The 17,949-nt window shown below is 39.0% G+C and overlaps 2 protein-coding genes across 3 annotated transcripts in view; one reads left to right on the top strand and one right to left on the bottom strand.

Annotated features, from left to right (window-relative positions):
- The window catches only part of LOC139142354 (exportin-4-like), an 87,828-nt gene that overhangs the window by 22,270 nt on the left and 47,609 nt on the right, over window positions 1-17,949 (top strand). For both annotated transcript variants that reach the window (XM_070712270.1, XM_070712271.1), the window contains exons 15-20: window positions 3,120-3,289; window positions 4,533-4,707; window positions 5,299-5,592; window positions 6,989-7,055; window positions 8,169-8,282; window positions 9,300-9,412. In XM_070712270.1, the coding sequence (XP_070568371.1) occupies window positions 3,120-3,289; window positions 4,533-4,707; window positions 5,299-5,592; window positions 6,989-7,055; window positions 8,169-8,282; window positions 9,300-9,412 (933 nt within the window). The remainder of the gene's footprint in view (window positions 1-3,119; window positions 3,290-4,532; window positions 4,708-5,298; window positions 5,593-6,988; window positions 7,056-8,168; window positions 8,283-9,299; window positions 9,413-17,949) is intronic.
- On the bottom strand, window positions 13,134-17,629 carry LOC139142361 (complement C1q tumor necrosis factor-related protein 3-like). The gene is made up of 3 exons (XM_070712279.1): window positions 16,942-17,629; window positions 16,062-16,271; window positions 13,134-15,130 (listed from the first exon to the last, which is right to left on the bottom strand). The coding sequence occupies exons 2-3, from the start codon at window positions 16,258-16,260 to the stop codon at window positions 14,352-14,354; spliced, it is 978 nt and encodes a 325-aa protein (XP_070568380.1). The 5' UTR covers window positions 16,261-16,271; window positions 16,942-17,629; the 3' UTR covers window positions 13,134-14,351.

Raw genomic sequence — 17,949 nt, 5'->3', positions numbered from 1 at the left:
AAAGTTTGTGAGAACATGGTGAAAAACCGTGAGAAAAGGGTTTCATATCATTTTCAATAGCAATAGCCGCCGACACTGTCAAAGTTTGAAAAGCAGCGCCTAAACGGCACTGTAAAAGTCATACTGGTCAGAACGCAAAGGTCACGCTTATGAATATGACTGGTCTGTAAGTTACTAATAAGTTTGAAGGGAAAAAAATAAATCGTAACGGGGGTGTCGAAATGTCTTGGGGCCAAAAGAAGCCGAAACTTCGGCCGAAAGAGGCCGAATGTTGCTTGAATGTTGAAGATGTGAAGGGTGTCTGTTGCGGTATTCAAGTGTTCCCGCTGTCACTGAGGCCGCCAGTGGAACGTACCATTTATGTATACGGGACAGCCTCTTCAAAGATGTTTAACATTACGAAACTTATCAACCACTCCTGGTGCTTTTACAAAAGCACAAAAATGTCCCAGATAAAACATTTAGTGCGTGGGCCATTTGTGTAATCTGAAATTGTACCGTCAACAATGTCATAAGTCTGACCTTGTCCGATTGTGTCGATAAATTGTGATCTTTTGGGAGCGGCCACCCCTATGAGAAAAACGGTAAGACCCACCTTTCGACGCCTAATTGCCAGGTACACACTATGGTCTTGACCCACGCAGTGAACGGTAGGTGTTAATGGGATTTTCACAGCGGATGTTGTCTTAGTGCATGTGAATACCGTGACGCTGCTTGCTTAGCGTAATCCCTTGTCAATCAAGACCTTAACGGTAGTCTCAAACGCCAAAATGTACACCTGTGCCTCTCATACATTTTTATTCCAAAATTTCACCCAAAAACAGGAACTTCATGACCAAGATATTCTACACACAAGGAAGATCAATATTATAGGAATACTTTTCAGGGATAAAAGAAAAATCGTGTTTTTGACTCAAAATACCAAAACAAAGGCGGAAAGCTACCTTAAAAGGGGAATATGTATGTATTTATTCATTAAATTATTTTGAATTCACATTTGGTATATGTATATATACCAAAGAGAGCTTATTTAGTCCCCACGGACACCGTCCGGGGGGACTTATAGGTTTGGTCATGTCCGTGCGTGCGTCCGTCCGTGCGTGCGTCCGTCCGTGCGTGCGTGCGTGCGTCCGTCCGTCCGTTCACGCAAATATCTCTGAGATGCCTGGAGCGATTTCATTCAAACTTGATACAAGGATTACTTCATATGGCATACAGATGCACGTCGATTTGTTTTGTGATACGATCCAATATGGCCGCCAGGCGGCCATTTTATTACGATTTTTTCATGTACAGAGCCATAACTCAGGCATGTTCCTACCGATTTTATTCAAAGTTGGTACAAGGACATTGACCAATGTCATACAGATGCACGTCAATTTGTTTTGTGATACGATCCAATATGGCCGCCAGGCGGCCATTTTATTACGATTTTTTCATGTACAGAGCCATTAATCAGGCATGTTTCGACCGATTTTATTCAGAGTTGGTACAAGGACATTGACCAATGTCATAGATATGCACATCAATTTGTTTTGTGATACGATCCAATATGGCCGCCAGGCGGCCATTTTATTACGATTTTTTCATGTACAGAGCCATTACTCAGGCATGTTTCGACCGATTTTATTCAGAGTTGGTACAAGGACATTGACCAATGTCATAGATATGCACATCAGTTTGTTTTGTGATACGATCCAATATGGCCGCCAGGCGACCATTTTATTACGATTTTTTCATGTACAGAGCCATTACTCAGGCATGTTTTGACCGATTTTATTCAGAGTTGGTACAAGGACATTGACCAATGTCATAGATATGCATGTCAATTTGTTTTGTGATACGATCCAATATGGCTGCCAGGCGGCCATTTTATTACGATTTTTTCATGTACAGAGCCATTACTCAGGCATGTTCCAACCGATTTTATTCAAAGTTGGTACAAGGACATTGACCAATGCCATACAGATGCACGTCAATTTGTTTTGTGATACGATCCAATATGGCCGCCAGGCGGCCATTTTATTACGATTTTTTCATGTACAGAGCCATTACTCAGGCATGTTTCGACCGATTTTATTCAGAGTTGGTACAAGGACATTGACCAATGTCATAGATATGCACATCAGTTTGTTTTGTGATACGATCCAATATGGCCGCCAGGCGACCATTTTATTACGATTTTTTCATGTACAGAGCCATTACTCAGGCATGTTTTGACCGATTTTATTCAGAGTTGGTACAAGGACATTGACCAATGTCATAGATATGCATGTCAATTTGTTTTGTGATACGATCCAATATGGCCGCCAGGCGGCCATTTTATTACGATTTTTTCATGTACAGAGCCATTACTCAGGCATGTTTTGACCGATTTTATTCAGAGTTGGTACAAGGACATTGACCAATGTCATAGATATGCATGTCAATTTGTTTTGTGATACGATCCAATATGGCCGCCAGGCGGCCATTTTATTACGATTTTTTCATGTACAGAGCCATAACTCAGGCACGTTTCAACAGATTTTATTCAGAGTTGGTACAAGGACATTGACCAATGTCATAGATATGCATGTCAATTTGTTTTGTGATACGATCCAAAATGGCCGCTGTGCAGCCATTTTATTACGATTTTTTCATGTACAGAGCCATAACTCAGGCATATCTCAACCGATTTTATTCAAAGTTGGTACAAGGACATTGACCTGTGTCATACATATGCACATTAATCTGTTTTGTGATACGATCCAATATGGCCGCCAGGCGGCCATTTTATTACGATTTTTTCATGTACAGAGCCATTTCTCAGGCATATCCGCATGTTTTGACCAATTTTATTCAAAGTTGGTACAAGGACATCGACCAATGTCATAGCTATGCACATCAATTTGTTTTGTGATGCGATCCAATATGGCCGCTGTGCGACCATTTTGTTACGATTTTTTTCATGTCCTGAACCATAACTCAGACATGTATCAAGCGAATTCATTCAAAAGTATTTTTATCACAGACCTAATGAAGAGGACTCTATCCTCTTTGAGGACCTGTAATCAAAATACTGATTAACAAGTGGGGACTGTGTCATCAACGATGACTTGTTTATTTTATTTCACCGCCAGATGAGTCTAGCTTTGACGGCAGCTTTTGGACGTGACACCGAGGGAGGGCAGTGGAGTATTGGATTTCTCATTGATAAGATTCTGTCCAATTTGTCTGTTTGGAGTTCAGAACATGATCTGGCAATGGATACAGTCAACCTCTTGGTGGCGCTAGTCCAACAGAAAGAAAGGTAGGCCTCTGTCATCTACAAAATACCGTTGATTACGCCTGGCATGGTTGTACTCAAATCCAAGTGGAATTGCAGTCTTGGAAGATGGTGGCATCTTTTTTCTGAGAAAATTTGTCACCCTCAAGAAATCAGCAGTATTCAGGACAACTCTACTCACAGGTTTCAGTGATTAAAATATATGTTGCAAATCAATCTATTTTTGAACGGATATTCATGTAACATGTAAATCAAGCATACGATTGTCATTTGCAAATAAAACCAAACATTTGAATTGAAGTGGAAACTATATCAGAGAGTTGTGCATTGCAAGCATGTAATAAAAACATTATTGCCCAAACAAGGGACTGTGTACCCTCTAGGCGGGAGACCATTTGCCTTTCTTATGTCAGACAAATGGTCACCTACCGTCAGGAATGTAGTTCCATGTTTTGGCTATAATATATATAATGTAATCTGAATATAAAATGAGGATCAACACTATGTAACATCCTTTGGAAGCTGCCTATGACTTGAAGTCTGTCCATTGCACCCCTAGTGGCATTAATAGGTAACTTGTCTTCCTATCATCCCTGTGTAAGTATAAGGCTCCGTGGATAAGTGAAACATGCACATGACAAATGGAATTCGAGGGTGTTCATGCAGGACAGCAGGTGGTTTACCTCTATTTCAGTTGTCATGTGCAATTTGCACTACATATATGCCAGGGTTATGCCTTGGGAACTATCTCTTTGCATGAAAACACCATTGCGATTTTGTTTTGAAATGTTCGTTATTCAAACTTGTGTCAGCAGCTGAAACTCCAGACTAATTATTTTAGCAATTTTATTGTGTTTTTGAGAAGTTCAAATGATGATTTCATTTCTTGATTTTGGCCCTTCAAAGTTTTCATGGAAGGGATTGGCAGAGAGGATTTGAGGCTAAATGCAATTAGTTCCCTGCATCGTGCATTTGTTAGTCTGGGGGCAGACTTATAGAGTTAGTCATGTCCCTGCGTCTCTGCATGCGTCTGTGCATTTGTCCGTTCCAATTTCACAGAGATACCTTGAGCGATTTCTTTAAAATTCGGTACAAGGATTACTCCACATGTTATACATATGCACATCAATTTGTTTTGTGATACAATTCAATACAGCCATATGATGGCCATTCTGTTTTCAAATTCAATGACCAAGTGGAGACTACGTCATTGACAATGACTGGTTTCTATTATTGTAAATTCCCTTGTCTTGTCTGGAAATGACAGGTGTGAAACGGTCATAAAGTGTGAGGGCTTGTGGACACTGGCCAAGAGACAAGCCACCAATTCTCCGCCCCTGGACCTGCTTCCAGAAGATATCAAGTGCAATCTGATGAAGGCTCTGGTAATGGCTGGCACCTCAGCTGGCGATGAAGACACAAAACACAGCTACTGGAGTCAGGTTAGATTTTGTTCTGTGATAATCCTTTGGTGCTTTTCACATCGCCTCTTGACCAGCTTGTAAATTTTTCAAGATTAACCCTTTGAGTGCTGTGATTTTTCCCACCAAAATGTTTGTAAATCAATTTTCTAATTTTTATGAAAATTTGTGTAATTTTTTTATAATTTTGGATCGAGTTGACATAACTTTTTATTTGCTACAGTTTTTGATCAAAAGTTAGGGGAAAATCTAAAAAAAAAAATTATCAGGAGCTAATCGACAAAAATTGTCTGAGTTATAGGGTGACAAAAATTGACTTGAGCTCTCAAAGGGTTAATGTGGTCACCCTGTCAGTGTGCAAAAGACATCGGCTGTCATTACCATTTTGCCTTACGATACTTTAACATTTTTTCCTCTCAAAAACCAGCCTGCATGGTTGAAGTTCACTCGTACTTAATATGAAGGACTATACACAAGTTACCCTTTTTTCAGCTGAATGTTCACAAAAGTATTAGCATTATGAAAACTTGAGAAATATCATCAATATTTTCAAGGTAACAAAGTGAATGACATACAGTACCATGTAATCTTACTCTGGTTTCTTTGTTTCAGCTTCTACAACCTGTGCAAGAAAGATTCAAAAATTTACTGCAACAAGAAAACTTCCAAAGGAATTGTCATGAAGAGCACGTGAAACGGGAAATTGTCACTCTGCTTTCAATGATTGAAGGGACTGTCCTTGGAACGAGGATCGACAATGTGTCCACTGTGTTTTCCTTTAGTCTCCCATTACTAAGAGAGTGCGTGCCATTACTCGAGACATACCAGAACCATTCAGATATCATCGTTAAGATTCTAGAAGTGTTCAGAGAGGTTGCGAATCATGTGATCTGCTATATCTCAGAGGTATGACGGGGAAGCCTATATCAGAACTGACTCAGTGATGCGTGTGTGCAGTGTTGAACATATGTTCATGGTCTTCTTCATAGTCGCTAATCTCTGATTCACACAATAGTTCTTGTTGCCGCTGTCTACACACATGGTATTTGTACTTGTAAATCTCTGTGGGGGATGTCTGGGGACAAATGGTTTATGCTGTGTCTGTCTGTCTGTCTGTCTGTCTGTCTGTGTACAGCCATGCACTATGATGTCCATGTGCACGTCAAGGGAAACAGGCTTTTTGGCGACTCTAAACACTCGTTTCATGTGATTTTTGGCCCAATTCAACGGACACATTGCCAAACATAAGCGTGAGCAACATTCCAATCACCTCACAGTGAACATGGGACACCTCCACCTTACTGATATTAAGGTGACTGGAATGCTACTTACACTCAGTGTTTTGGCGATGTGTCTTCAGAACTCGGCCGAAAATCACACAAAAATTCATACCTGATACTTCATCTACTTACAAAGGCTCATTTTGTGTGATTTTTAGCCGAGTTTGACAGACACCTCGCCAAAACATAAGCATCAGTAACATTCCAGTCACACCGCATGGGTAGGCGGCACCAACGTCAGTAAAGTGGAGGTGCCCAACGTTCAGTTTTGGCGAGGTGTGCATCGAATTTGGCCGAAAATCACATGAAATGAACATTTTTGAAGCAGACTAAGTATCAGGTATGAATTTTGAGAATGATAGGGAACGATAAACGGTTACATGATAGATGAACTTGCTAATTTTTACACTAAAATCAAATGCCGAAGATGACATGGTGGCTTAGTCCCTATACGAAATAGCCATTTGGTTTCCTGACTTGGTACTTCTCAGGCATGTGTACACACGTCTATGGGGCGCGTATACGCAGAGTGGAATAGACCACAGGTGTTTGTGCTGCAATTTTTGATGACTTTTATCTCAATTTTTGTTTTTTACTGTCAACCACGGCTTCTAGTCCCACTGCCTAAAGCATTTTGAAACACCTACCATGTAGCTTGTCAACACAGCCACTGCATATGTAAAATGCACTGTTATTGTTTACATTCGAATTCTAGTCCGGACCAGAATTCACTTGTCAACAATAACAATGCAGTCTACACATGTACAGCCTGAGTTGACAAGCTGAATACTGTGTATCTCAACATGCTTTGGGATTAGAACACAAAACTCTGGTTCACTCTGAAAACAGAAATGATGAATAAAAAATCACCAATTTAAAACTATTACCCTTTTGAGCTGCAGCATTGCAAATCCACATCAGACTCACTATCTCTTCCTGATTATGCTGTCTGGTAAAGAGACGTCTGCATCTTTACGGAGGACATATGTCATCATTGCCTTTTGTCTGTATTTTTTCCACAGAGAGACACCAACAAATTTTATGAGATTTCTCTTTCTTTGCTGCAAACGTATTCCAAAAATAATACCGGTGAGTTCAGATGTTTTTTTTTATTTTTAACTTTTTCACCCTATTTCCCTGTACACAGGTCCTGACTCACCACTGATAACAATGAGTTTGGGCCAAACCATTGTATAAAAGGGTAAAGAGATGTTCATTCTCATAATTTTCAATAATTACATTGTATACAAATTGGGCAAGATGTTATTGTTAAAAATCCCTTTTGAAATTTGAGGACACCATGTTATTCATGCACCTGAGTTATGGCACACTTGTTTGTAGATGACTTCATATGGGAAAACAACCGACCAATCAAAGGTGACTTTGCAAGATTTGCACAGTGAGGGCTGCCTACAGCTGTCTTGCAAGTTGGTCCAGTATTGGTCCATTTGCTTTTGTTTCATTGTAAGACCAAGTTGTGACTTTGCAACACTGATTTGCAAATCATGTGACAAATGATATTTTCTTTTCTGATTACCTGCATGTCAGCCCCCTACATCAATAGTAATTGCTATTTTCCTGTGTCCTGTGTCTTCGCCAATGTGTGTGAAATGGTAGGTTGTGAGTTTTCAGAGAAATATCCATGTTTCCCCTGACATCTAGTAAGGTAGAATGTGCCTCGGAGACAGATATTCAGACTCTCAAAAAATTACAATTCTCTTCGGATCTTGCATTTATGGGTGCTCATTTTAAAGCTCTCAGACAGGGTAAGAAAAATTTTCACCGTCATAGATTTTTTAGTATAAAGAAAAACCTATTTTCTCCTTAGAACAGGGATGACAGCCATTTTGAATTTCAAATATCGGTAAATTTTGGGTGATTTGTTTCTCTAGTACCAAACTTTGCACGGTAACCCTTGATTTTTATTCTCGATTCGGTGAGAGAAAAAATGAAAGTTTCATTGAGGAAAGTTTGAGCAAATGTTTTAAGTCTTTCGCATTCAAGGCGCATGCTACCTTAACTGCCAAAGAAAAAAAACCACAGAGGCCCATAAACTTGGCATTTTCTCTTGAAGAATAATGGCCACTGTAGCTTTAATTGCTCTGGGAAGACACTGCAAAATTATGATATGTTTCATGGCGCGCAAAGTTAGCTCAATTACCGACGACAACTAACTCTTTGTCCTGTTATTTCCACCAATAGGAAAGAAAACCTTTGAAGTAACGGCTGAAGAAGACCACTATCAGGATATTTTGTTGATGATGCAGCTATTGACAAATCTCTTATCCAAGGATTTCATAGATTTTGGAATAACGGGTAAGTGTGCAGTTAGTTTACATGTACGAGGGAATTCTCTTACTGCTGTACATTTCCTGTGTCTAGGTACAAAATGTTATCAGGGAGACGTGACAATTCCTGTGTGCATGCATGCATGTACCCTACCACACACATGTATATATGCATGCGTGTGTGTATGATCTATGTAGATAAAGATGTATACACATACATACATATGTATGTACATATAATGTATACAATGCAAGGTGTGAGGTAGATATATATTCTCCATTGATAAAGAATCATTAGCATAACATTTTAAGACTGAAACAATGTTCATTACTATAATTTGCATACATGAATACTAATCCACCTCACAACTAGCACTAAAAGATTTATATATATAGAGAGAGAGATGCTAGCTACACTGTCACAATTTTGACTGCATCTTGTCAATAACTTGGCTACATTGTTGCAAAGTTGATGTATGCATCTTGGTCTAGAGCATGTAATTTTCCTCAGGAAATTGGGGCTAGCCGCATATCAAGACCCGACCTAAACATGTTCATTGTCATTGAAACGAAGAAAAAGTGTGACATATGCAACGTTGTTCAAAATAAGTTGTCAAATTTTATATCAAGCACATAACAAACTGCGATTTCAAGGGCCCTGAGATAAGAAAAATTCTGACTCAATAAAATTTTGCGATCAATAAGACTCACTATAATAAAAAATATGATTTGGAATTTTTCCATTTCCCTTTCCTCCAAGAAACATGAAAAAGAACTCTGAGCACTTAACCAGCCATTCAATGATTTGAAATTTGCCTGAGTATAGGCACTTATATGGATAAATATGGTATATATGCATGATAGGAAACAGTAACATAGAAGCCGTAAGCAAAATGACCTTTGATGCTGATGAACAATATTGAATTCTATCGTGCAACAGTCGATTATAATATTTAAATCAACAACGTTCTGTCATATATTAATTGCAAATCAAATTTATTTTCTACAACATTTTTGATAGCAAGCATATCTGATTTTTTCACAGAGGACATAATTGGAGGTAACAGTAATCAACTACCTAGTGATGTATCGGCGGGTGATATTGTCTTGTATGGCCTTAATATCATTGTTCCTTTGATGAATGCCGAACTTCTTAAGGTGAGTCACCCTAGCAACACAGTACGCAATGGTAAAATTGCCTTGCACCACAAGCAGCCTCCTTTGTTTCAGTGCTCTGGAAAGTTTCAAAAATGTTCATCAAGTGTGTTTTCTTTAGCAGGATTTTAACTTTTGGCTGTAGGCTTATGTGAAGAAGAAGAGGACTAGAAAAGTTATTGCTGTCATGGTGACCCAAGTACAGAGCTAAATGTGATATTATTGTAAAATTTTTATGGCTGTTGATTTTCACAACAGTAAGGTTTTGAACAATCTTATTTCACTTTTGCATAATACTTTTTGTGAAACGCATGAGCTCTTCTAAATCTGAGGAGCTCCGTAGTCTTTGTTTTCTTGTATGCATTAACCCTTTCACCCCCAGTTCCCTGTATACAGGTCCAACTTTACCATAGAAAACAATGGATTTGGGACAAACCATGGCAGCGAAAGGGTTAAAAGCTTTCAAGCATAGAATAACAGTTACATCACAACTACTTGATATGTAATGATATGGCTCTGATGGATACCTTGTTTGTGTACACATATATTACTTTGTTTTTGTTCTTAGACTTGTGTGTTTATTCTCTAAAATACTAATGTAAGCCCTCGATTGCATTTGGGCCGGAGGCCTTGAAATGCAATAAACTAAACATTGCACATTGAACATAATAACTCCAAAGTTATAGGGCCAGCTAACTAGGCTGCCAGACTGCAGGCCTGGCAAACTAGACTGCAGGACTGCGAGACTTAAAAGTTTCTCTCAATGTTACAGTTCAATCCAGACAGATGTTTCCTCATGTGAACTCAGTCTTCACAGGAAGACTTTCACTTCGATCAATTTCCCAACCTCTCGTCTGCACACAGACTCATGGCTCCCAGTCATGTTAAGTACAAGTCAAAATTGTAATGTCTACAAGTTGTTGCCGGATACAGAATATGGTAGAATTTAACACATCAGCCACGTTTGGAAAATTCTATAGAAGTTTCATAGATAATGAACTTTATTCACTAAACTTCCCTCTGATTTCTAAATAATCAGACACCTCCATCTGATTTATCAACACATTAATTGACAGCGGTTTTGGGGACTTCACACCAACTTCGCTTGCTGTGATAACTTTATTAGATTGCAGTATTTTCCAGGCATTTAGCTTTGAGAATATCCCCCATCTGGAGTGTTGCTCAACTCATGAGTGGATGGCAAAATATGGCAAGTAGATGGAGGTAGAGGGATGGGAGGCAGTGTTCTCCCCAGGATGTTTTTACAAGAGGGCAAAGACGTGGTGCGAAGCTCCAAAAGCGACCGCCCAATGCGGGGGGGAGTGGGGTCAGGAGGGGGGTGTCCGCCCTTCTGCCGTTGGAGCTTTTGAAAAACAGAGATTAAAATGGTGTTATTTGGTGGCACTTGGAGAGTATTTTTTCAGATTTTTTGGTATAGAAAACTCAAAGGAAAAGAGATCTGAGACAGTGTTCCATAACTTTTATCCCAGTTCACTGATTTCAATGAAGATTACATTTTTTGAAAACGAAAACATAGCGACAGACATACATTTATTCATCGATGTCAAAATTATCACCATAACCAGGGTTTTACATCACTTTTACTTTTGAGAGTCCCTGGGACTCCTGGTGTTAGAAAATGGGAGTCCTACATCAAAATATGGGGTCCCAATTTATTTCACAAAAATATTTATAGTTTATCAATGCCATGGTCTTCACTGTGTTCAATTAGTATTAAAACACACAGCAAATAGTTGCATATTTCTTAAAATAATTCCTACATGAAAATTCTAGTTCACAGGAACATCACCCAAATCATTAAAGACGTCTCTGACAGTGTGTGAATCATTAGTCATTCTATTCAATGTGTCCCTAGTAGACTGAACACTTTTTTGATATAAGAGGTGACAGAATCTTTCTGAAATGTAAGGCTCAAAATTCCAATGACAGTAAGAACATCAATCAATAAGGCAGTGAATAGCAGACACAATGAATTAGAGATAAATTTCAACAGCTCATCAGCCTTTCCCCCTTTTTTGTCACTTGCAAGTGCCAAGGCAATTGGCTCAAAACTGATGAAAACCATCTTGACAGCTGATTCGACCGACAGCCAGCGAACAGATGTAGCCTCAGTAATTCGTTTTGCTTTCCCATTCAACAGAGTTTGAATTTCCCTAAGTTTGTCATATCTCACACTAGAGTCAATGAAGTATTTATACAATGAATGGATTATATTATGATATTCTTTGCAATATTCAATATCTCTGCCTGCTTGGGAAGCAGCAAGATTCAATCGATGTGCAACACAATGCACTTGAACAAGGTTGGGATTTCTGGCTTTTAATTTTGCACCCAACCCGTTCAAACGGCCGGTCATTACGGCCGCCCGTCTGTTCCTAGTCCATATATTTTGTTCACGGCTCGTCACAGATTTCTTTCCTAGTCAAAAATTCAATCAAGGCGTTTTCGATCTCTGCAGCAGTGGCATCTGTAATTTACTGGTACAGAGGAAAGAAACATTCGCCTCGCCATTCTGAATATATCGAACATATATTGCAAGTTTCTTATGAATGAAATGTCACAACACAAGTCTCATCCAACATTATACCGATGACGTCACTTGCATGTATGCTATCAATCAGGGACTTCTCGATCGCACGTTGAATACACTCTTCAAACTCCATAACTATCTGAGGACGTTTGTAATATTCAATGTCTAAGCCGTTCAGATTCTGCAGATGAATGATGTCAGTGAATACATCGCATGGAAGGTCACGTTTAGCGATCAGGTAAACAGTACGTAATTGTGCAGCGTACGCCTCGAGTTCGTTACTCTTACCGCTACGTATCACTCCACTCGTAACTGTGCTCTTACCCTGCAACTGCCGGTCCTCATGCTTAGGATTTTAACGCTTGTGAGACGACTTTTCGAGTCCTGATGACGAGTGAGAGTTGAATGTTGAAAATTACAAAAACCTTCCATGAACGGGCATGTAACATTTGCTTTCAAACACAGGCTCTTGAGTCAATGCAGGCGAACCGCTAGCCGCCACTGATACAATAAAATCAATAAAAATTTTTATTGTATCAGTGGCGGCTAGCGGTTCGCCTGCATTGACTCAAGAGCCTGTGCTTTCAAACATACACCGCACTCCATGACGTTTCGCTCTTCAGAATATCGAAGCCATTTATACTAATCTATTGAGTCAACTTCTGTTGAATGTTCGTAATTTTGCTGACTTGGTCGGGGGACCTGATTATCAGTATCGCATGGCGTAGCTGCCGTTTCGGCCTCGACCAAACCTGCATGGTGCTGGTTGCTGCGGCCGCTGAAAAACTTTCGCAGATCGGCCTGTTTTGACACAACCCGCCCTGATGCATAAACATGTGTTAATCAACACAAACAAGAAATCGACCAATTAAGAATCAGTTTACATTTTGAAAGTAACTTTTTACAGCAATAGAATTTGTTTCCGCGGTTACCATTGGTTATGAAACAGTGGAGGCCAATGCACTATGGAGCATTCCATTAAGTACGGGGTCGGTAGGTTTACTGGGATGTTTTTACGTGTTCAGCAGCTTCGCAAGGTGTACACCAGCAACAGATATTGCTGCGTCCCAAGGGACGCGTGGTTTAGTTTTTGAGGGGTCCTGCGTCCGGTTTATGCGTAAAGGACGCAGAAATGCGCGTCATGTAAAACCCTGCATAACACTCACATGTTCTCATCCTGATACACGTCCGGCTGAGCCTAAAAATAGGTCGTTTTGCTTTGGGAAGGAATACACAAGCGAAATTCTAACCTCCTATAAAAACTTCAGTGTATTCTGCTGTCCTTGGCATGTTTACTCAGCCATGTCGGTTACCTAATGCACGGTCCCTATGGAGGGACCGTGGCTAACGCGTACGTTACGGCCATTCAAATATGGCTGCCATCGATGAGTTGCACATGGGTTTATGATCTCGGATGACATCACAAACTCGCGAGATTTGCAAGATCGATGAGAATTACGTTTGCAGCCTGCAGGATCGACGCTCACGCATGCATTTTGCTTGTAAATCACTGTCAACTTTTTCCCCGTACATTTTATTGTTTTATTTTTCAAAAAAATAAATCTTTTTAATTTTTGGCAAGGGGGCGCTTGGAATTTACAAGAGGGCGCCACGCCCCTGTTACCTTATTCAGGGAGAACACTGGGAGGAAATATTCCTTTTTCAGAAAAGTGGCAGGTATAGAAAGGTCAAGTAGCTGGTTGTTTTTGTTGGCTACTGGTGTTTATCTACACCTTTGCCATTAGTTGATGAACAAAGAATTGAAACTGAAATGTAGCATATTTCAAGACAATTTTAACTGAATACCCTGGCAACTTATGAAAGGTTAATTATATTTTATTCTTCAACATTGAAGCAATTCTCCTATAAAAATCAATAGGAAATACTTGAAAAAAGAGTAACATAGAATTGGAGACTTGGAAAAAAATTTCAAGTCTATAGACTCCAGAGAAACAAATACATTTAGATGCTGTGAATTTCAGCTACAGAACACAAACAGTATACTTAAAGTTTGAAGTTTAAAATGCATGTATAAAAATAGACATATCATAGGCCAAATATAGGAATATGCCCAATATGTTACTTAATGCAGGAGATCACTTGCCCTCCTACTCTTTGGCAAACTGTCTTCCAGACCTCAGCAAATAATGAAAAAGCAACATTCAATCAGTAGCATGCCATGTGCACATGCCAAGTAAAATTAAAAGAATAATTATTAATGATGTACTAATGCTAACATTATACATATCTTAATAACACATCAGAAATTATCACATTCTAGACTTTTATCAAAGAAAAGTCACAGGCTATGAGATAAATCTGCAGTTTAAACACAATTTTAATTAATTTCCAAAAAATATCAACTAATATAGAATTGAGAGTTCTTCCTTTTCAAGCATTTTCATACAGAAGATACCCAGTAAAGGTTGTGTATTCATTTCCACTACTGTACAATGCATATCCACTGCCAAGTCTGACCCACACTTCATCACTATGCTGTAAATCTATGATAACACTGTTGGAAGCTGAACCAAAATTTCTGTTTGCAGAGTGATTCACATATATGCATGGAAGTTTTTCATCATTTTTCATTAGGCACAGAAACAGACTGTTATCATTATTTCTAATCGCTGAAAACATGAAGAAGTAAACACCACTAACAGAGCAAGTAAATTTGCCAGTGGTTATGTTAAAACCATTGCCCATATTGGTATGAATCTTCTGATAGGTGACTGGAGTGTGTTGAGATACCCTATCCAATGATGTAGTTCTTGAAACTGAAAATGCAATTTGATTTGTTTGTTGTGTTTTCCCTGGTTGACCTTTGTCTCCTTTATGACCTTGCTGTCCTGGTTGTCCCTGCTGTCCAGGCTGTCCTTGCTGTCCGTTTGGTCCAGTCAGGCCATGTTGACCTGTACTGCCCTTCAGCCCAGGTTCACCTTTGTCACCCTGTGGACCTGGTTTTCCCTGGACACCTTTCTGACCAATTTGACCTTCACCCTTTTGTCCAGTGTCACCTTTCTCTCCCCTTGGTCCTGGACTTCCTGGTACACCATTCTGGCCTTGTTGACCATGTGGCCCAAGGTCACCTTTGACCCCTTTTGATCCAATCTGACCATGTTGTCCCTGCACACCAGCAGGACCCATTGGTCCAGGACTGCCAGGAATTCCTGGTAAATCCAAATGATAACAAAAAGTAAATCACTGTGTTTTTGAGGAGAAAAATTATCGAATTTCTTCATCATTTCATACATAGTTATTAATCTGAATAGAACAATTGTTGGACACAAATCGACACCCATAGATTGGGCTCCGTCTATCTGTTCATCCATCTACAACCATTATTCAGACATGCCAAGACCAACTTTTTTCAAACACTACACGAGTTAAATGAATTTGTTTCTTAGGGACATTTGGAAAAAATGAAAAAAAATAACAAAAACCCTAAAACAAACCACTGTGATTGAATATGTCATGGCACATATGGATTGTGTGACGTTATTACAAAACCAGTTCTGATATCATTGTTGCAATATGTCTTGACATGAAAAAGTGCATAACAAATTATGAGTCAATTTGTCAATTTGTATGCAAGTTGCAACCAAAGCTATGTTTTACATGAATCAATTGACCTATGTTTTGCAAAGTAAACTTGAAAATCAAGCAATTGAAATAACCAGTGGTTGTTATGTCTCAGATAATTATTTGTTTGTTGACTGTATGTCGCATCTTTTTGACATGGTACGTCTATCACTTTGTGTTTTCTCTAAGCATAAGTTTTTGCCATACGTTAATATTTTTTAATCTATTAATTCAAAGGCTGTACTTTCAGTGTCATCAGAAATATACCTCTTTAAATGAAGTATTAGTGGTAAGGGATTGCCGTTATATTTTAATTTGAAACTCATAAAATTTTTATCAAATTTTTTACACTTTCACCACCATACCAAGACTGTAAAATCGTTTCCATTCGTAAGTGTGGATCTACTTACAGGAAAATTAGGGTTAACAGGTTAAAATTATTGCCATTATATTAGTTGTGTCATAATGTCTCATTTTCTATTACTGAGTTAGGGTCCTATAAATATTCTTGAAATTTACCTGGAATGCCAGGGACACCATTGATGAAGTGAGCACACTGTTTTCTTGCAGACTGGATGGTTTCTGAGTCTTCACTTTCAGGTTGCAGTGTCCCAGTCATAGTGTGTACACTCTGCTCCTCACATGTTGCAAATTGATACAAAGTAGCAATGATGTAACATTGTAGCATGACAAACCATGTCAGGGTTTTTAGAAACATCGTGATTGGTGCTAGAAAGAGGAAAAATAGAAAAAAAACATACAAATTGTACTTGACTGTCATGGTAGGATGAAACAACCTATATGAGACAATGCATGTAGAAAACGATGTAGCTCCTTTGCTTGTAGTTGTTTGGGTGAATATGTTGCAGTGTCACAGGTTAGGTACCACCATGCATGTTGATCACTGAGAGCAGGCAGCTGGCTATTTCACTGGTCCAACAGACAAGTGGATAGCAGTGTACTGCTAGTTCACTGGCCAAACAGATGAGTAGTTACCAATGTGCTGTTTTGATTAAGAATGTGTGCAGGACTGGCAAACTAGACTGCAGGACTAGCAAATGACTTCATTACTGACAAGCTAGACTGCAGGTACACAAGAATTTTGTGTTTACACTGGTTCATAATTAATAGACTGACAAAGAAAAAAACTGACTACCCAAATGGAAAGGATTTGCTCACCAATGTTGTAGGTCTGCTACTGAGAATATACTGGACAGAGTACACAGCTTCAGATATCGAGAGTTTTTTAATATAATATGAATACAGTAACCATGATTGTCTTCAAAATGCCCTAAAAGCTCAGATGCTTTTGATATTCTTCAATTTTCTGCTGCTGTGATGTGTTATCACAATGTTTATGCTTGCTAGACTGATATGATGAAAGTGTAAGGTTACTTACCATTGAATGAACTCGGACAAAGTATCAGCTAATAGACTTCAAACTTCGATGTTCTTGTATGTTTTGTCTGACAAGTCACAACTTGACACAGCCACAGCTGCCCTGATCCACAAAACTTTGACGAAAATCTGAGTGCAAAGCCTGAGAGTCTGCCTCTATATATAGCAAAGATGCTGGATAGTCTTTGTCCATATTTGGAAATGCATTGCTATGTTTACTCAGACTCTAGTTTTCAGGAAAAAAAAGCCTGGTTCTCATGAAGTCAGTTGTATTATCTGACCTATTATAGTGTTGTTTACTGCTTGTCACAAATTAGTTCATCGTGTTTTTCAAGAAAAAGTCAAAAGTTTCTCACGGTGTTACATTTCAGTCCAGACATGTTTTCTTTCAATGCATTCTAGCCCTTTCATCTATGTTCTCTGCACAGAGACTTTATTACACTCCTATGCTGTCAAATATTAATGAAAATTGTTATCTGTGATTGCTTGCGACAGTTGCAGACTATACTTTGTAGCATAATGTACATATAAAATAGTTTGAAAAAATCTATAGCAATAGACCCTCTTCATAAGTTGAGCGCCCTCATGTGGCCACTATGAATTTTAACTCAAAGTGAGGCCACTAGGGAAAACCCTCACCAGCTACCTACCTGTCAATTACCGGCTGTACACCTCCTGTGTAGACTTGGACTGTACATATAGGGATGTCTGGTGGTGGTGTCGGCACCATTCAAAACATTTTTCAAAGTAAGAATTGCCTGATATCAAAGCCGTATTTACAATTCCACTCATATTATTAATGTTTAGTTTCTAATCTCCCAGCGTAGTTTCTTTGGTTTCATGTCAGAAATAATGTGTTTTGTACAACATTCGTGTGCCCAATAGGGCCGTTTACAGATTACGTCAATGTTCTCTCATTAATATGCACAAATAAATATTTGTCCGCATTTTTCGATTCCGCTTTTGAAAATTACGCATGCAAGAATGACGAAATACATCTCAGTGGGCG

The sequence above is a fragment of the Ptychodera flava genome, chromosome 10, assembly GCF_041260155.1.
Source record: "Ptychodera flava strain L36383 chromosome 10, AS_Pfla_20210202, whole genome shotgun sequence".
Classification (NCBI taxonomy): Eukaryota; Metazoa; Hemichordata; class Enteropneusta; family Ptychoderidae; genus Ptychodera; species Ptychodera flava.
This window is presented reverse-complemented; position numbering and strand designations above follow the sequence as displayed.

Bases quoted from the DNA above. Each gene is read 5' to 3' on its own strand.
- LOC139142361 (XM_070712279.1), bottom strand. From the start codon at position 16,260: ATGTTTCTAAAAACCCTGACATGGTTTGTCATGCTACAATGTTACATC. The intron at 15,131-16,061 runs GTAAATTTCAAG...TGGATTTACCAG, and splicing joins TGGTGTCCCTGGCATTCCAG to GAATTCCTGGCAGTCCTGGA.